Source organism: Telmatherina bonti, assembly GCF_933228915.1.
Source record: "Telmatherina bonti genome assembly, chromosome: 19".
In the NCBI taxonomy this organism is placed as follows: domain Eukaryota; kingdom Metazoa; phylum Chordata; class Actinopteri; order Atheriniformes; family Telmatherinidae; genus Telmatherina; species Telmatherina bonti.
In genome coordinates, this window is record NC_136617.1 from 9,347,288 (window position 1) to 9,368,523 (window position 21,236).

The window sequence follows — 21,236 nt, forward strand, 5'->3', positions numbered from 1 at the left end:
AGTAGTTGACCCTTATTTCCAAAGGTTAAGCATAATTTCTTATTGCTTAAAATAAAGAGACATACTGAGTGGTGGCAATTTTATATACACTTTAAATCAGTATTTCTCAATCCAGATCCCAGGACCACTGCACTACATGTCTTAGATGTGTTCATACTTCAACACGCCTGATTCAGATGAATAAACTCTCTCAATAAGTTCTTTGCCAGTTTGTTAACAAGCCATATTTTCATTCAGGTATGTTTAAGTAGGGTTACATCTAAAGTATGAAGGCCTATGGGTCTTGAGGATCAGGACTTAGAAACATTGCTGTAAAAGATTACATAACTTTACTGATATGTTCTGCACATTATGCACATTAATAGTTCTACAATAGAGTGGTTTGAGAAGTTAGAGGTACAGAGTTCATTACACTACACAATTCATCACTGCTCAGGTCTGGGAGTTACGACGTGTTTGGGACACTGATATCCTCTGACTGAAGTTAAACAAATCTACATGAAAAACATTTTAAATGGAGTTTTTTCTTCTGTATACCATGAGTATACCATGATGTCTTTCATCCACCACAGAGTCTGGCCATTTTCGTTGCTTTGTAACTTAAATTTCTAACTGGATCTAGAAGAAAAAGTGGTAAAACAATTCCAGAAGGTGTGAATAAGAATGAAATCTTCTGCTCCTAACCGAAGACATGAGTTTGCCATTTCACTGTGTGCAGGATGTGTATGTTGATTTGGTCTCTGGATTCAGTTGCTCATACAACTACAGCAGCTGTGAATGGAAAAATATTTTGTTAGACAAATAATCATTGAGAGATTGTAAGTTAAGGATAATGCCCGATGAGGTGACCATTATTAGAAATGAACGGACGATAGAGCACTCTTCTCCACATCTTCCATTCATTTCTGATAATGGACACGTCGAAGGGAATTAACCCCCTTGTATCATGGTCACTTACAAAAGAAATACTAAATTATTTTTATGTTAATGTTGGTATTTACTGCCCATTTTGTGGTTTTCTTTGTGTTTACCTCATCCTTGTCTTTTAAGTTGTTCAATTCATCCAGCTTTACCCCCTTGAGTCTCATGTCCTCCTTAAATTCTCCTCTCTCTTTCTCTTCTGCTGTATCACAGTCTGCAAAATGGTCGAATTCAGCAATTAGGTTAAAGGAAACTATAAAATCACAAAAATGTTTTGTCTACCGTCTTGCTGCTGTTATAAACTGAAATAATGTATGTTCTGAGTTTCTGTTGCTATGGTTACCTTCTAGCATTTAAGTCAGTGCAATAATTTAGGGTAATCAGGCTATTTGACCTGAAATTTTTATACAAGCGTCCTACAAAAATTTTAACAGACACCCTGCAGCCCATCAGAAGCAAGTATTCACCCAGACAACGGTATAAGTAGAACTACATGCAAATGCATATATCTTCTTTAGTGTATTAATCAATAAAATCAAAGCCAAATCAGTGGGCAAAGAAAAAAATCAAGTTATATTTATCATTTTTTAAAACTTTATTTAGTTGATCTTTCTTAAAGTTTCTTACTTTTCTTGATTTTATGAACAGAAAATCCAGCAGCACCAAGGATGATAAAAACCAAAACAACCACTGCAGCAATGATGGAGGCTTTCATGTTGGACGGTTCTGCTGCATAAAAACAAGATAAAGGTCAATGGTTAAGTGTTTGAAGCATGCAGGCGAGAGTAGTTTAAAACGACCTCATATGTCTTCAAAACATTAACTGATTGAATTTCGGAAGGGAAAAAACTCATTTAAAAGGCCCTTCTTACAATGAGGAAGTTTCATACCTTACCTTTGTTATTTTTATTTTGAGGTTTTCCCCAGTTGCTTCTAATCTCTGCTTGATCTAGTTGAATGATGATGTCATATTTGACACCAGAGAGCTGAAACACACAGTCAAACCTCCACCAGTCTTCAGGTGTGACAGATGAAACATTCAGATCAACAGTCATCTGATAGGATCCGTCGTGGTTCTGGAGGCTCTCTCCATGTTCCACACCTTCATGAAACTCCTCTCCATTCCTTCTCCAGAACATCATGGCTTTGTCAGGGTAGAAACCTGTTGCATGGCAACTCACTGGAGAGGATGGACTCCTCTGGAGGAGAGACACTGTGGGAAGATCTGGAAAGACAGGGTACATGTGGTTACATTAAAGCAATGACTGTACATAAAAAGATGGACGTCTCTGTGACGTCACCCGGAGGTTTCTGAAGAGCTGAATTGAAGCTCGGTGGGCGGTTCCTACAGTCGTCATGTTGGCAGCGTCTCGCCCGGAAAATACAAATATGGGCAAAGAGGTGGAGCTGAGAGGGGAGCTGTGAGCGTCATGGTGGATGATTGACATCGAGCGAACTCCGAGCTTTCTGTAGCTAAGAGCTAACCGAGCTAACCCGGAGATAATAGGAGCTAACCAGCTAACGGAGGTAACCGGGCTAAATCTAAGTCACGTTATTAACCGGCTAAAAACCATGGTTGTTCTACGTTCTTCTGACTTGAAGACAGAAATCAGTGCCTGTCAATCAAAAGGACACGCCCCTAAATATGCCGAACTCGGACATTTAAATTACTTTTAAACGGGTGAGTTAGAAAAAAATTCACTCCCCCCACAGTTGTCATGAAGGTAAACTTGACCTATAAACTGAAAATGGATTTTTGAACCAGGCTGTAAACATGTTTATTTCTGCCGTGAATTTGGCCTTATTAACATGGGAGTCTATGGGGATTTGCTCTGTTTTGCGGCCACCCTACTGGATGAAGGGGGAACTGGAGTTTTATGCACTTCCGCATAGGCTTCACTTTTAACCGCCGGAGGTTGCCGCTTGCATTAGAGTAGTGACAATGTCGCATGGTCAACTAGCAACCAATGAAATCCACAAACTCAAAGACTTTGCACTTTTAAAAAAACTTGATTTAGGCTGAAGTATCAAGCCATGCACATTAATTCAAACCCCTCATCATATATCTTTAACACCTAATCCTTGCTATTTGAAAGTGAAAGAGAAATGGAGCAAGGTGCAGTGGAGAGAAGGACACAGCAGAAAAGGGAAAAGATGATAAATAATATTTGTAACAAAAAAAAAAACTACAGGAGTGAAATTCGGTTTAAAAATCTGCATCTTAATGTAATTTACCCAGTAATAGTGAGGTTATGTCATTTAAAAAGAGAAGTGGTAAAAGCATAATCTCATTTGAGCTTACCTCTTCTGTGCAATGAGCTTTTCCCATAGTTTAAATAAGTCTTCAACCATAAAGGACAAACCATGACAAGAAAATTCTTCCAGAATCTGCAGTTGTCTTTATTTTTGTTCCACTCCTGCCTGGAGATTTCAGCTTGTGGGTTTGAAGTGACCCACATCTCTGTATCCATATTGAGGGCAAGGAAGTCCTCTCCGTTGTAGCCATACTGTTTAAACCCACCAGGTTCTTCAGTTACATCATCCCATTCACAGCCCATGAGCTGCTGGATGATGACACCTGAGAGAGAAAAGTGAGATAGTGGGTAGCCTTGAATGTATACAGGGGGATTGCAAATTTCGTTTTGATTTAACCGGGAATGTTGCTAAAACAGTGTAACATAAAAACTACTTTCAACTAGCAACACTTAACTTTCTGACCTTAAAAATGTGTGTTTAACCTGTTTTGATGGTAAAGGAAGATTTATTCTATTCATTTCTGGGGCTGTTGTTGCCCAGCAACGTCACAGATCTCACAAATTTTCTTTCAAGTGATGTTGCAGCATTTTACAGCAGTATTTTGCTTTACGGTACCATGTCACATGCTAGTCGCTGGATATCAACGCCGTGACTGTTTTGAACCTGCACCAGACTGATCTTAAGAGGACATGAATGAAAAAAGCGAACAAAAGAAAGCAAGAAAGGGACAGTGTAAGAGATACAGCAAGACTTAACATTGAACTGACTTCTACTGGCTAAAGGATCTCAGAGAAGAGATGGGATGCAGATGAATGCTGAAGTAACCTCGTTAGGAGGCGTCTCACTGAGACCATTATGTAGTATGGCTTCAACACATTGCCATTGCATTTTTACGCATATGATTATCAGAATCATATTACAAGTATAAAAGATACACAAGATATTTTAACATGCTCACTTATCACCAACTACTTTCTAGTGAAGCTAAGGGTGGTAAAATGATTAATTTACTCATCCTGATGCTTGTTCTTCTATGGTTTTTAAGACCTTAGTTGAAATTCTGCAGACACATTACAGCTTAGGATAGGCAGTGTATTTTGTTTAATTAGGATTTAGATCTAAAAGGTGTTTTTTGTTCTTTTTGTCTCAAAAACAGCTAAAAAAGGAAAATTAGAAGGTCAACCAAGAAACGAGGAATCACCCCCAACTGAAACAATACATTAATTACAGAGAAGAAAGCAAACAAAACTGGATAGATAGATAGATAAAATATGAACCCCGGATGTCTGAACATGAATGGATAGATGGATGGATGGATGGATGGATGTCCGTATCATACCTTCAGTTCGATTTGAGCGATGAATGAAATTTGATGATTCGGCTCTGAAGATCTGCTCATATTGTTTGCAGTACTGCACCTGCATTTCCCACATTTCTGGATCATTTTTGGTAACTTTTCTCACCCAATCTTCTTTTGGTACTGCTGTTTCCATGCTGCTGTCATAGTATCCCATTAGGACTCCATCAATGGCTTCCATTGCCACATAACTCGGGACTTTTGGGACTCCAGACGATATCATCACGTAAAACTTCAGACTGTGTTTCTCTGTAATTTACAAGCAACTGCTGTCATTTAAATGCACTTCATTTGACTTTCCACATACCAAATAGAATATATACAATGTTATAAAGATATTAAACACATAATCATAATAATCCTTACTATTGTACTAGTGAACTGTGAACTAAGTAGTACACACCCAGCTATTTTCATGCATGTCATTATTTTTCTTGAAATCAAAACTATGAATAACCTCAAAATTTTCCCATTATTTGGAACAACGTATGGATTCAAATAAAGCTCTCTTTTTTCTTGAGTTTATATTACAATCTTACCTGTAGATGCAGTGTGACAGAGGATAAGAAGAAGGATCATCAGCCTCATGTTGTCTGGACAGCTTGACGAAAATAGACTCAGGTGAAGTTTGTTATTTTACACGTTTCCTCCTTTTGTTTACATTTTTTAAATATTTGAGGTGTGTCCAGCTTGTACTGACATACCATACTATTTTTACAACTATTTTTCCACTAAAATTAAAGGTTTATTACTTGAGCTTCTTCAGTGAGTTTTCCCACATGGACTGAGCACTTTTTTTTTTTTTTACCGTGTAAGCGGTGTTATTTGCACCTTTCTCTTTCTGTCTTGGTATTTTAAAAAAAAAGGAGCTGGCTTTTGCATGTCTACTGCTAAAGTCTAAAATACACCAGTTCATATAACACAATCTGTCACGTAAAAAAAAAAAAAAAAAAAAAAAAAAAAAAGATTTTATTTATCACTTGAAGAACTAAAAACTATTTACAAAGTGGAAGTATTATAGCTAGCATTTCAAACAATTGTGTGTGTGTGTGTTTGTGTGTGTGGTGGGGTTGGGAGGAGTGGCTCTGCACCCTGCATCTGCAAAAAGGCATGATTGGAGGTAATAAATTGCCACCAATATTAAGCGTAAGCTAAACTTCACTTAGGTAAACTTCAGATGTCACAAATGTCAGTGAAGGCAGCGTTCACTAAGTTGTTCTACATCAGGGCTATTTAACATACCATGCAGGATGAAATCCTGCAGGTTTTCAATGTATCCCTGCTTCAACACACATATTACCGGCTTCAAGTTAAAGGGGGACCAGCCTGATGGAGGTCTGGACAGAGTTAATGAGCTGAACATATTCTTCAACAGGTTCAGTTCACCCCCTACACACCACACACCCGCCATAAGCCCACTGCTTTCCTGTCACGCCTCCAATCTGTCACCCTGCAGCTCAGTCATGGACCAGAACACAGCTTCATCTCTCTCCACATCAGGACATCCTGAGACCTCCACCTTGTTTGTCTCCTGCAATCAGGTTATGAAGCAACTTGAGAAACTGAACCAAACAAGGCTGCAGGTCCAGATGGGGTCAGTCCCAGAGTTCTCAAGACCTGCTCAAAACAACTATGTCCGATTCTCCAGCACCTTTTCAACACCAGTCTGAGACTGAGTCCCAGTGCTGTGGAAAACCTCCTGCCTTGTTCCAGTGCCTAAAAAAACACAACCAGCTGAACCAAGTGACTACAGACCAGTTGTCCTGACATCTCACATCATGAAAGTCCTGGAGAGACTCTTACTGGCTCACCTCAACAAGCAAGTAAACACCTTTCAGGACCCATTACAGTTTGCATATCGTAATGGACTTGGGGTTGAAGATGCCATCATATACCTGCTCCAGAGAGCACACTCTCATCTGGACCATTCAGGCAGCACTCTGAGGGTCATGTTCTTTCATTTCTCAAGTGCTTTTAATACCATTCAGCCTGCTTTGTTATGAGAAGCTCCATAAATTCCAGGTATACCTCCACAACCACCTGGATCTATGACTACCTCACAAACAGACCACAGTTTGTGAGACTGAAAGGTTGTGTGTCTGAGATGGAGGTCAGCAGCACTGGTGCACCACAAGGAACTGTACTCTGGCCATTCCTCTTCACTCTGTACACCTCAGACTTCCAGTACAACTCTGAGTTCTGTCATCTGCAGAGATACTCTGATGACTCTGCTTCTTGTCCATCCCTGATACACCCCACAACTGCAGAGTACAGAGAACTGGTCAGTCAGTTTGTTAAATGGTGCGGTGACAATAATCTTATATTAAATGCCAGCAAAACAAATTGTTGACTTTTGATTGTTGACTTCAGGAGGAACAAGAATAAACAAAGCACTCTTTCCATCCTGGGAGAGGAGGTGGAGGTGGAGGAGGAATACAAGTATCTTGGAGTTCAGCTGGACAACAAACTGGACTGGAAATGCAACACTGACTACATCTACAAGAAAGGTCAGAGCAGACTATACTTCTTAAGGAAGCTGAGATGGTTTAACGTCTGCACCAAGATGTTGCATATCTTCTATAAGTCTGTTGTGGAGAGTGCAGTCAGCTTTGCAGCATCTGCTGGGGTAGTAGCATCAGAACCAGAGACTTGAAGAGAATCAACAAACTGATCAAGAAAGCTGCTTCTGTGCTTGGAGTAACTCTGGAGCCGCTGGAGCTGATTGTCCAAAGAAGAATGCTGCACAAGCTGATGAAGATGATGGAGGATTCTTCACACCCTCTCCACAACACCGTGATGAAACAACAAAGTGTGTTCAGTGAGAGGCTTCTTCAGGTCCGATGCAAGACTGAAAGATACAGAAGATCATTCCTGCCAGCAGCCTCCAGAACAAGACCTCCTCAAATTAATTATTATATACTACAATATTGAATTTACCTTTGGGGATTAATAAAGTATTTTTTATTTAATTTCATTTCATATCCAAAATCTGCACAGCACCAATGTTTTAGAGAAGACACCCCCTTGTCTGAAACTGATCCATTTGGCTACATTACCATCAGCAGATTTTATAACTCACCAGTGAACCTCAGCTAAGGGTGAAAATAATATAAACATAAACAAAGGCTATGTAACTGAAAGAGGCTAATATTTTGCTTGTTTCCTCCTCAGCACGAGCTGAAAGATAAAGAAGACAGGAAAGCTGATCAGCTGATCATTGACAGCCGTAGTGATTTAAGGATTTCTTAAAGCCTTCCTTGATATGATCCCCCCCGAAAAAACCCCAAAACAGGAAAACTTGCCCTGAAACTACTGTGTTTACATCACAAGAAGACGCTTCCAGTGAATGGTAATATTGGCGACAAGATAAACTTTTTCCTTTCATTCTTTTGGAGGTCAGTAGATTTCAGAATCAAATTCATATGATACAAATCTAGTTTGAACTTTGTCAACTTATAAATTGTTTCACATCTGGGTTTTTATTACTTATTGCCACACATACAGCTTATTTATCCTTATTTATATATGTGAATACTTAGTTGTGTACATGATCAGATTCACAAATTTTCCCAATCTTTGTTGGCTGTTGGCCTCTATGACAAGTGTCTAACATCTTTTTATGGACTGTCTACCAGCAGTTTGTCTCCTGTTGGTTTTTGAGTAACTTAATTAAAGACTTAATTCTCCGTCTCTGAAGTCTTGCCTGAATGTGGGTCTGCAGGATATTTCCATAAACACATTACCGACAAGGTTTAAGAATTTACTTGTTTACATAGGTGTCAAAGTGGCTGATAACCGGACTAAGACAAAACTAGGAAATTACACAGCTGACAAATTGAACCCATACGGTTTGTGTAAATGAAGGGAAATGTGATGGAGCTCAGAGACAAAGACAGGTCAAATGGAAAAAAAAAATGAAATAAGACTTCCAAAACAACACTGAATATGAACCAGTATTTTTTTTTTTTTTTTTTTTTAAATCCTCTAACGTACAAAGATTTTTTCCAAAGATATCAAATTCATCCATTTAAATGGAGTCAGTAAATCACTTCAAAATAATTACTCCAGTGGATTTTAGTAAGTTTATGGTTGATTAAAGAAGCTAAGAAAATAATTCATGTTTATATAGAAATAATCATTCTGCAAACATTAGCTGCTGCACTGCAATATAAGAAGTCCTAGTAAGTTTTATATAAGAATAGAAACAAATATATAATATTAAATTTCCTCTACTAAATACTCCACTCTCAACTGTCAGCAGTATTTGATCAAAGCTGAAGATGTTGAAAACAGCGAGGCGCTAAGCTCTGCAACAGACAGCATGGTGGTTGGGTTTCCATGACTGATCTCCTGCATCTGAGCCAATCATCAAGACCAATGCAAAGCGTCGGATGCAGTGGTGAGAAACACGCCACCACTGGACTCTAGAGGAAACATGTTCTCTGGATTGACAAATCACACTTCTCCATCTGGCACTCTGACAGGTGAGTCTGGCTTTTGGCAGTTGCCAGGACAACGGGACCTGTTTGACTGCATTGTGCAAAGTGTGAAGTTTGATCATGGGATTATGCTGTCATAGTATTCTTCATGACCTGGGCTTGGCCTCTTATTTCCAGTGAAAGGAACTCTGAATGCGTCAGTATACTAAAGAGATTTTGGACAGTTCCATGTTCCTGACTTTATGGGAACAGTTTGGGGAGGCTTTCTTTCTGTTGCAACATGACAGCAAACCAGGACACAAAACAAGGTCCAGGAAGACATGGATGAGCCAGTTTGGTTTGGAAGAACTTGACTAGACTGCACAAAGTCCTGACATCAACTGGTGTGAATTAGAGTGGAGACTATAAGCCAGGTCTTCTTCAAAAATGTCTGACTTCATCAACGTGCTTCTGGAAGAACAGTCACAAATTCCCATAAACACCCCTAAACCTTGTGGAAAGTTTTCCAAGAAAACTTGAAGCTATAATAACTTCAATGAGTTGGGGGGGGGGGGGGGACGACGACGACGACATCTTATTAAGCCCTGTGGTTTAAGAATGTGAAACTAGTGGGTGCTGTATGAATCTGACCCGCTGCAGGGTGGTCCAAAGGACCGAACCAGATATCTTCTAAGATTTATTAAAAGGTGCTCAGATTCAAGGTTTTGGACCTGTGTGCGTGGTTGTTTTATGTACACGCCCACCACACCGAAACACCCTGAGAGTCTGAGATAAGAAAAAAAAAAACCCAAAAAACTGAAAACGTAATATAACTTATTACTGTCTCTCCATTCATCCTGTATCTCTCCTCTCACATAAACAGAGGCACATCCAGGCAGCATGGGGCTGAAGCTGAATTCTGCATAACAGTCATCAGTCGCTAGGCAGAAGTAGCAGAGTGGCAGGGTCTTTTCTACACCTTCAGTTAAACATGTAATATGGCACATAGCCTTTGGTTTGGTTTAAACGATGCTTCAAGACATTGATGTTGGCCTGAAAGACACGCTGATTACCAAGACACTTTTGCGAATACCACGTCAGATGTTGGGGGCAATCGCTGAACAGTTTCTGAATCCACTCCTGTTTGGGTTCAGCTGTCTTGATGCTGCTGTTGCAGTAACACACCTGAACACTTACTGTTGCAGCTCCCACAAACTCTGGAAAATCAGGGATTCTAAAAGTGGCAGTCGGGATATTTCAGGGAGTGTTTCACTGCGGGGGAAAGAAGAATTCAGCTTTTATATTTTGTGTATTTCGGGGTTGATTAGAATCAACCAATGAATCAATTCATCTTAAACTGTGCCATTAAATTGCACGTCTTCAGAAGCATATGTAACAAAGATGCATGTTATAATGCTGTGTCCATGACTTTTAGTCTAACTTTATACATTTTATATCAATGTAAAATCTTTCCATTTACAAAAGACCTGATCTACTGACTTTAAGATGTTATCGTGGTGAGATTTCACTCAGCCATCAGATCTCCTTATCCAGATGCAAAAGGGAGCGTTTACGCACACTGTCGTTCAGTGACAATGGCAGTTTAATTTTTGTAGGACATTTATTTATATTATACATACACATCTGTGGACGTGTGTGTGTGTGTGTGTGTATATATATATATATATATATATATATATATATATATACACATACATACATACACACAGTTAACAGCAAATTCTTGTGCTTAACGTGGAAAGATGGGACATGACAAATGATGTAGAAACTCACATGTAGAATTTGTATTCTGGTACATATGCTCACACACACACACATATATATAGACATATACATATATACACACACACACATATATATAGACATATACATATATGCTCACACACACACACACACACACATATATATAGACATATACATATATGCTCACACACACACACACACACATATATATAGACATATACACACACACACACACACACATATATACATACACATATATACACACACACACACACATATATACATACACATATATACACATACACACATACACATATATACACATACACACACACACATATACACACATACACACACACACATATACACACATATACACACATATACACATATACACATATACACACACATATACACACACATATACACACACATACACACACATACACATACACACACATACACATATATACATATATACATATATACACATATATATACATATATACACATATATATACATATATACACATATATATACATATATACACATATATACATATATACACATATATATACATATATACACATATATATACATATATACACATATATATACATATATACACATATATATACATATATACACATATATATACATATACACATATATATACATATACACATATATATACATATACACATATATATACATATACACATATATACATATACATACATATACATATACATACATATACATATATATACATATACACATATATACACATATATATATATATATGCATGTATATATTTTATAGTGAGCAAGACTGTAAGACACTGCAGTGCAAGTGCCCCTCCCTCAGATGAATGTATGAAAATACACAATACAGAGCAGATCTAGTTAAGTTTACCTTTTATATATTCTTTTTAAGTCAAATATCCAAGAACATTTCAAGATTTCTCTCTTGCTCACTCTGTTGCAAAGACAAATGTCACAACTACAAAAGTCTGTCTTAAATGTGAAAATATTTTGCCATTCAGTAATGAAAATAAAACTTGTTGCTGTACTGAACATAAAAAACAAGACATCATTTAATGCTCTTACCTGAAGAAACAATGTGACGAGAAAGAAGCATCACAAATGAAAATTTCATTTTAGTAAAATATTTTAGCTGAATTTTAGCTGAAGCAGGGCCAACTGACTTTTATAAGAGTCAGCTGATCAGAACCTTGTTAGAGGTAACAGCATCATCTCCGCTTCGTATGCTCATGGCGCCACCTGTTGATCCTAGCAGGTTATAACGCTCGTGCACTGTGCAGAGTGTTTCATTTCACAACGGTGACAGCACATGTGCAGACCCCGAGAAAGACGCATCTTCTGCAGTTTGTATCTGAACAAACCATAACATGATCACAAGAAATGTATTTTAGTAGTAATTATCTGGCTGATTTTTTTTTTTTTTTTTTTTTAAAACTTCAGCTACTTGTTAGTCACATCATTCATGTTGTGATCCCAACCGATACATATACTGTTGATTAATTACATTAAATGTGAAACACTATTAGTGCCAGAGGGAAATTCAAGAGATTATGAGACTTTAATCTTACTTCAGGTTCACATCTGAACTTGTAAAATAAAATATAAAAAAAAAAAAAAAAAAAACCTTCAGCCATTATTACCATTTACAGTTTCAAAATGACAGCTTGTTACAAAATACTGCGTAACAAATACACTGAGCCATTTCTATTTAGCTATATCATGATAAAACCGATCTAATTATAGATGCTTTATTACAAATTTGACTTCTACCAAGTCAAGTCCTCAAGCTCTATCCTGCAACTTTTAGATGCAACCCTTCTACAGCACACCTGAATCTAGTGAATGGCTGTTACCAGGCCCCTGAAGTTTTATAAAATGTTACAATTTCTCGATAAAATATATCATGAAAATATCAATCTAAAACTAGAAAATGCAAATTTATCAAATAAAATTAAATAAATGTGCAACTAAGACAAACTGTTGCTGAAACTGCACTAACAAATGACAAGTTGTTTACTAGTTTTGTCCACAAGGATAGTTCATTAAAACCAACAACCTGCTGACTGGCAGACAACTGCGCTTCCTGTTCAGTTACAACCAGCATTACAAAAGTGTTAATGAATAGAAGAAAAACAATCTAAATTTACATTTAAACCACTTATTTTCTCAACTCTTGACTGATCTATTTACTGAAATCTTTGGTAACCTGCAAAGCCTTCATCCATGTGTAATCCTTGTTTAACAGTTATTTTTGCTCACCACTGACATCTCCGTGTTGCATTCAAACAGCAGAACAAAGATGTTCCATTTAGCACTCAAGATCATGACTGTGCAAGTGTGTCTTAAAGAAGAAATTTTATCACATTAGCTCTTATAAGTATTTAATTCATGGAGGTGTGAAGTTAAAATGTCTTAAATCGTGTTTAAATTAATTCCATCCCTTTACCAGTAAAAGGGTCTGAGATGTTCAGATTCCTGTTTTAAACCTTTTTACCCATATTGTATTTGGATTGAGAAGGAGTCACTTTTTTTTTTTTTGCCAAAATGAGTAATGATCAGCCTAAAGATGAAGTAAAGTTGTTGAAAGTAATTTCCCTGTAACATGTAGGTCACGTTTTATCACCAAAGTTAACTGCAAGCTAAAGTCTCGTTTCATTTTTTAATTATTATGCAGTTCTTCTGAACTGCAGTATGAATCTTTCAGGCTTCAAGGTGGATACAAAGTTACCTTAAGGTTCTGTTCTGAGGTCTGGTGGCTACAAAAGTCTGGATTATATAGAAATAACTCCCCTTCTTTGATCATTTACAGTGTTTAAAAAATTCCATCAGCATAATTTGTGATTCTGCATATTATGTCTGATACTGGGTGAAAAGATATTTGTGAATCATGTCAAATAAACAAGTTTATCTATTTTCTGAAATGCTCAACCGCAAGAGCTCCAGGAAATGATATCTGGAAGCTGCTAATGTTTTGTTCTGTACTTTTACAAACAATAAAGATGACACTGGATTGAGGAAAATCTCAAAAAATTTCCTTCAGGTCATTTTTAAACCATACATTTAAGTTCATACGCAATTTCTCACCGGGGTCATATTTGACCTTCTAGTTACAGAATAATTAAATGTGCCATGAATGTCTACATTTATTAAATTGTTTACATTGTACACAAATCAATACTATAAAATAAATACCCATTATCTTCGTGTTTCAGATGTCCTTTAAACTTTGTGGAATCTTTTAGCCTTTTTCATTGTCAATCTGTTTATCATTAAAATGTGCAGGAAAATTCTTATGAAATATCCTCTTTCATATTAAAAATAAAATCTGTTAAATGTTACAACATTTGGCTTCGCTGCAGGACAGGAAAATGGAGCAACATTGGAAAGAGTGAAATAGAATTTTGTGAATTGTGATCAATCCCAAAAAATCTGTTTGGTGCTCATTTTCCAGTCAAGCAAAATCCATCTGGTGTGAACAGAATTTTTTTATTTTACGAAAAGACTACAAAAAGATAAATATACACACCTTATTTACTGAAAGATACAGTAGATACATTATTAAGTAGCAACAGATAGTCAGGTTTGTAAACATATTTGCCCACACAAGCAGAGATCTTCATCACCATGCCGACGGATCAGAGTGACAGATTTCCAGTCTGTTTGCAGGATGGGATATAACCCCCCCCAAACAGGCTATTTGCCTTTTGTATTCATGTGCACCGTTTACCTTTACTCGAGTCTATATCTCATTTACCAGCATTAACTCTCATTTGGAGACAACTGTGTTTGGAACAACGTGGATTTCTGACTTTCACTCATCTTCTAATCTTCACCTGTCAAGACCAAACTGTCATGTCAATTCTGGTATGATGAAGACATCTGTCAGTTGTTTCACAAATGATTTCATGAATATAAAGAATACTTACCGTTTCACAAGTCTGAATCCTGAATCTCAGATTATTGATACTGTAAAGATAAAATATTTATGCAAGCTTACATACAACTATCAGAATTTATTTCAGTTTGTGTCAGAAATGCGTTTTCTCACCATTTCTCTTTAAAAAGAGTGCAACAGCAACTACCAGGAGCAGAATAAGACATACAACCACACCAACAACTGGAACAACTGGAAACGTTGAAGGTGGAACTGAAAAGGTCCAAAAAAGAAAAAGGAAAAAAAAACATTGAGTCACAAACAAAATAAAATAAAAGGTTTGAACATTGCTTTTGGGTGAAATGTATACATTTTCTAATTTTCTCTATTCACAGACACTGAACTCATTAAATCCAGGAGGAGACAACTTGGCCTAATAAACAACGGGGGGGACAGGAGGTTTATTCTCATCAATCTGCTCATGATTCTTTGTTTTTGTTCCTGTTGCAGCCAATTTTCTCTGAACATTTACCTGCAAATAAAGAACCAACCGCTAAGAAAGATTTAGTCAGTGGATTTATGCTTTTTAATTAATGCCCACATGTTCTGGTAATAAAGCATGCTTGATCTGTTGGCTGTATGCATCTAAAAACCTCCATGGTGGTAAAAGATGATGGTCTAAAGTCCAGAAATACAGGTTGAATGAATAAATCGTTTTGCTTAAAAAAAATAAATAAATAAAAAAAAAACCCAACATCACATGTTATATTTCTGATCCCGTCTCACCGTAGTTTGTCCTGATCACCTTTCCTTCCAGCTGGGTAATGATGTCATCTTTCACACCAGACAGCTGAAACACGCAGTCATACCTCCTCCACTCTTCAGGTGAGATTGATGAAACATTAAGATCTACAGTCATCTGGAAGGTTCCATCGTGGTTGGGGAGGACTTCTCCTTTCTCCACGCCTTCATGAAACTCGTATCCATCTCGTCTCCAGTACAAGTCGGCTCCATCCGGGTAGAAACCTGTGGCGTGGCAGCTGACTACAGACAAGGGAGTCTTCTGGAGGATAGACACCGAGGGATGCTCTGCAAAGACAACGATGATGACCAGTTGTGTCCGTAAGCAACTCTAAACAGAGTTTGTTGATCTACCTGTTCTCTGCAGAAAGCTCTCCCCATAGCGCACATACTTCTTCAGCCACTCAGGACACAGCTGGATATAATAATGTTTATTGTAATCTAATCTGGTTTTCTCAGTGTCCCATTTCAGCTTAGTGATGACGGCCTGCGAGACAGGAGCGATCCACGACAGCGTCTGCAGGTCCAAAGCTATGAAGTCTTCCCCGTCGTAGCCGTACTGATTAAACCCTTTGATTTCTCCCGTCTCAGTGTCCCACGAGCAGCCGTTCATCCTCTGTAAGATGTGGGGACCTGCGAGGGAGCCGGATGGAAGCAAACAAGTGTGATGGTGTAGCAGCTGATTAAATAGAAAAATTACATCTCCACAAAAGATTATAGTCAGTTTAGGGTTGGTGAAAAAGACTTAAAACGATTTAGGATTATAAAGAATTGATAAATATAAATACATCGTGCTGCAGACATTAGCTGCAGGACTCCAACTATTTTTTTTTTTTTTTTTAATATACATGAAGTACAGAAACAAATGCATTATAAAACATTAGGACATATAATGAGACAAAATTGTCCCATTACAGAGATTCATTAAAAGATCACAAAAAAAAGCTTGTTTTTTTAGTCTGGGAGCTGATGTTAGCAGCTTGGAACCAGAAACTTTAGCTTTCAGTTCACTTGATATGAGGATTATGTTCCCATTTGAAGTGGCAGAAACAGCATTTGTTGTATTTTCCAAACTTTCAGGACACAAACTTACTGGTCATCTTCCTGCAGATATGATTTTATTGTTATCTCGCATTAAAATGATCAAACCATTGAAGATGTCTGAATGTTCCTGGTAGTTTTTTCCCCCCCCTTAATTTTATCCAACACTAACCAGGAAAAAAGAGCTTAGGAAGGAAATTTAACAAGTGAAATTCTCAGGAAGTATCTAACTAGTAACCAGGATTAAGTTGGACAATTTATTACTATTAAAAGGAGCTTCAATTTCTCCCAATGGTATCCTTTTAATTAGACAGTGAATTATTTAAAAAAAAAAAAAAAAAGTCATTCAGTTCTGCCATTTCTTGTAGCAACCACTGTTAAATCTGTCAGCCTTACTATAACAGTTATTTTTGGGGTTTATAAAGCTAAACAGGAAAATTGGAGGGAATGTGAGCAGCCATACATCCAAGGTTCTTCAGTATTATGGTGACATCCTTTGAATACAGAGCAGATGTGTTTGAATGCAAATCTCACACATACATCCATCTCCCAGCTTCCCCCCAGCAAGAACATCTGAGATTGTGGACAGCTGAGCTTGTTTTGAGGCTATTTGAGCAAACAATTACAAAACTGTCATTTTCCCTTCAAATATTCTTTATTACTTAATATTGCATGTGCTCAGTTCATCTGAAGTCTCAGTTAAACATGTAATATGAGACATTACCTTTGGTTTGGTTTAAACGTCGCTTCAAGTCATCGATGTTGGTTTTGAAGACCCGCTGATTTCCCAGACACTTTTGTGAATACCACGTCAGATGTTGAGGGTCATCCTTAACCAGTTTCTGCATCCAGTCCTGTTTGGGTTCAGCTGTCTTGATGCTGCTGTCGCAGTAACCCACCTGAACATCATTTACTGTTGCAGCTCCCACAAACTCTGGAAAGTCGGGGATTCCAGAAGTGGCAGTAAGGAAATATTTCAGGGAGTATTTCACTGCAGGGGACAGAATTAATCCAGCTTTTATATTTGTTGTATTTCAGGATTGATTATTGATTCAAATCTAATAAAAACAATATGAAATTGTGCTGTTTAATTTAACTATGTTATAAAGCTGCATCCATTACTTTTGGTCTGATTTTGTACATTTACATGAATGTTAAGTCTTTACAATAATACGGATGTCCCTGCCATGGTGACAGTTCACTCAGCCGTCGGATCTCATCCAGATGCAAAAGCGAGCATTTACTTTATGCACACGGCTGTTCAGTGACAATGGCAGTTCAATTTTTATTGGAAATAATTACATCATAAGCTAAGTCCATGTGAAACAAAAACGCTCTGTAGAATTTAATTTTACATGTAGCAACACATCTGCATACATATGCTCACACAAGCATCTACATCCATGCATATAAAAGCAAACCTACACGCATGTAAATATTTGATAGTGAAGGTCTCAGTGTGCAAACACAGCAGTGAAAGTGAAACGGTTTTAGACAAATGTATATATAAAACAGTTCCTGCTTTACATACAATTCTTTTTATGCAATACTGAGCAGATCTGGTTCGTGTTTACAGCGTGATTTGTTAAAATAGTTCAATAAAAATCCAAGAAAGTTTCAAGATTTCTCTCTTGCTTTCTCTGGTTCAAAGATAAAAAGGTGACACACCAGGCAATTATTCAGTTTACAGAAGAGGTGAAAGAACTAATGCTTGTGGAACCAAAGTTTTTTTTTCCACTTTTAAAAAAGTACCTTCCAATGCATTATTGCATCATTGTATTACTTGCAACATTTTGTTCATATTTGACTTCTCAAACATGTACAGCGACGCTTTAATTTTATTTAGCTTATTTTTATGTATTCTGTCAAATATCTTCTTGATAATGTAATACATATATGCTATATAGATAGATGCTATATTGTTTTACATGTTTATCACTGAAGCAAACTTGGGGAAAAAAATTATACACACTATATACACACACACATACATATATATACACACACACACACACACACACACATACATATATATATACACACACACACACATATACACACACACACATATATATACATACATACACACACACACCTTTTAAATGAGTTCATTCCTTGTTTAGTGCCACTGTATTGAATGACTTCCTAAATGTACAATAAATCTTTACACAGGTATCTTTTAAAAGCAGGTGTTGACAGTGCACGCAAGGGTTAAAACCATGAAAGCCATGATCAACAGAGACAGCAGGAAGATCAAGCAGGACTAAAACTGGTTAGTTGATCAGCTGTGTTTCATTGCAAAACATTGTTCTGCTTAGAAGTCATGACTAACTTATTTTCCATTCTTCCTCACGGTTGCTTTTCTGATTTAGCAAATACCATCAACAAATGTTTATACACAACAACTTTAAGATAAAGATCTGGGTAATTTATTATTTTTTTCTTAAACATATCACTACATTTCTCAAGATCTTCTCAGTACAATGTTGTCAAAAACAAGTCTGTTATGATACCATGTTTTCACTTTTTATTTCTATAAGTTTTAAAAACTTAAGCATATAAACTTTTTACTTTGTTGTTGCAAGAACTCAGTTTCTTTTCTTGTGAACTTTGTTCAAGTATCTTATATTAAAAACAATGGTGGAGAGAATATACATTCTTTTCCAGAAAGAGAAATGTAAAATACCACCGTCATTAAAGTCACCATCGCGTCGCTTAGCAACAATCTCACGATCATGACGTAACCAGTTCCGTAAGGTTATAGCTGCAGAAATATTACAGCCACTGGCAACTAAAAAATATTTTGTGATGCCATGGCCGGTAAGTGATAGAAAATACTAAAAACTGTTGCCTAATAATTATAAAAAGTTTGTCTTAAATGTGAAAATATCTGTCGAGTAAAACACTGACTTTCAGTAATGAAAATGAAACTGTCGCCGCTGCTGACCATGAAAAAACAAAACAAAAGAAACAAAAAATCTGCTGTTAATCTGCTGTTCTTACCTGAACAAACAACGTGGCAGGAAAGCAGTAATACAAATAAAAACTTCATTTTGTTTCAGTACAGATGAGCTGGAGCAGAGCAGACTGGCGTTGATGAGAGTCAGCTGATCAGAACCGTTAAAAGAAAACAGTAAATACGTCACAGGCGCAGCTTTGGTGCACGCGCTTCATTCACGCCGCCTATTGGTTATAACTCTCGCGCACAGAGCAGGGTGTTCATTTCACCAACAGTAGCAGCAGCAGATCCTGAGTTAGGTCACAGCATTAAGACTGAACAGAAAAACTGTTCTGCAGTTTGGAACTGAACAAACCAGAACAATCACTAGAAATGTATTTTTATAGTAAGAATGCACCAGTATAAAAACTTTGGCTTTGTTGGTTATATTTATGTTGTGATCCCATCCATACTGCTGATTAATTAAATTAAATGTAAAATACTTTATTAGTGCCATGGGAAATTTCAATTGAGACTTTAATCTCACTTCAGACAGCATCTGAACCGTAAAACTTCAGCTATTATCAAACATTTACAGTTTTAAAATGACAGCTTGTTTCAAAACACTGTGATAAAATACACCTAGCCATTTCGATAAATAGATCTACAGATGCTTTCTTCCACTAATCTGGCTTCTAAGTCCAGTACTTGAGATCTATCCTGCAACCTTTAGCTGCAACCCTCCAACACACCTGAACCTGATGAATGGCTGCTACCAGGCCTCAGAAGAGCTGAATGGCACGTGCTCCCATTTAATTCAGGTGTGTTGGATATGGGTTGCAGGATAGTAGCCTCGTTCTAAAGGACTGGACTTTTGCACCCGTGGTTTATATTAAGTTAGCATTTATTGCCTCTAGAAACTGAAAACACTGCAACTCACTGGACAGTAAAATGCTGTCAGGAGGAGCCCAGGGCTATAAGTGGAATTGATCGTCAGTTTCCAGAACTGCATGTTTACAGGACTGTCTTGCTTTTGGGTTTAACAACAGAGGATCCAAACCAAACCAAAACCATTTCTCTGAAACAAAACCTTTCAAGGAAAAAGTTGGAAAGTTGCTGGACAAACATGTTTACCCATCAGGACTCCTAATACGAGCATCATGACTGACAAAAGAGGGACGTGGCCAATTTTTACTCACGAAGATCTTCATACAGAGACTTAACATACTTTTCCCTCTCAGCAAGCTGAGACTACAACGTATAAAAGGTGTTTCCAGAGTAAGACGCACGCGCATACAAGAGATGTGCATTTGAATTTGCTATTCATCTTGCAAGCATACACCGTGCACAAGCAAATGCAGCTCCAAACACAATACTCACCGGTGCCATCAGCTGTTTACTTCCTCTCCAGCCTCGTTTTCATTCATCCATCTTTAACCTGCTTCGCTGCAGGCGGGCACGTCGGTGCGCGTCCATGTGGATCGGGTGTTCTACCGAAGAGAAATCTAAATAATTCTCATTTTGTTTGTTATTTTCCCACAACACTACGATGGCCCCTGCACCACGCTGAATGTTTGCAGGTGTTGTGTAATCAGTGGCACGAGCCACACCTGGGCCCGGTTTGCTCGTGCCTGAAGTCAGTGCGTCCCAGTATTGGGGGGGGTGGGAGATCATCTCAGGCGGAGCTCTTTGTGTTTTGTCATAGTTTGATTTAGATTGCTTTGGGTACACACTCTGCATCACTCACATCAGTTTACCTATATAATCTTTCACGTGTTTTACGTATGACTTATTAAAACTTATTTTTATATGGAACCACT

The 21,236-nt window shown here is 37.5% G+C and overlaps 1 protein-coding gene across 1 annotated transcript in view; it reads right to left on the reverse strand.

Annotated features, from left to right (window-relative positions):
* Positions 1 to 20,805, reverse strand: part of LOC306770412 (major histocompatibility complex class I-related gene protein-like) — a gene marked incomplete at both ends in the record, with an annotated part of 60,927 nt that extends 40,122 nt beyond the window's left edge. The window contains 9 exons of the mRNA XM_079259272.1: positions 1,032 to 1,135; positions 1,549 to 1,650; positions 2,103 to 2,146; positions 3,379 to 3,499; positions 15,423 to 15,725; positions 15,792 to 16,070; positions 17,203 to 17,469; positions 20,616 to 20,667; positions 20,797 to 20,805. Of these exons, the coding sequence (XP_079115398.1) occupies positions 1,032 to 1,135; positions 1,549 to 1,650; positions 2,103 to 2,146; positions 3,379 to 3,499; positions 15,423 to 15,725; positions 15,792 to 16,070; positions 17,203 to 17,469; positions 20,616 to 20,667; positions 20,797 to 20,805 (1,281 nt within the window). The remainder of the gene's footprint in view (positions 1 to 1,031; positions 1,136 to 1,548; positions 1,651 to 2,102; positions 2,147 to 3,378; positions 3,500 to 15,422; positions 15,726 to 15,791; positions 16,071 to 17,202; positions 17,470 to 20,615; positions 20,668 to 20,796) is intronic.
* Positions 20,806 to 21,236: the final 431 nt, after the last annotated feature.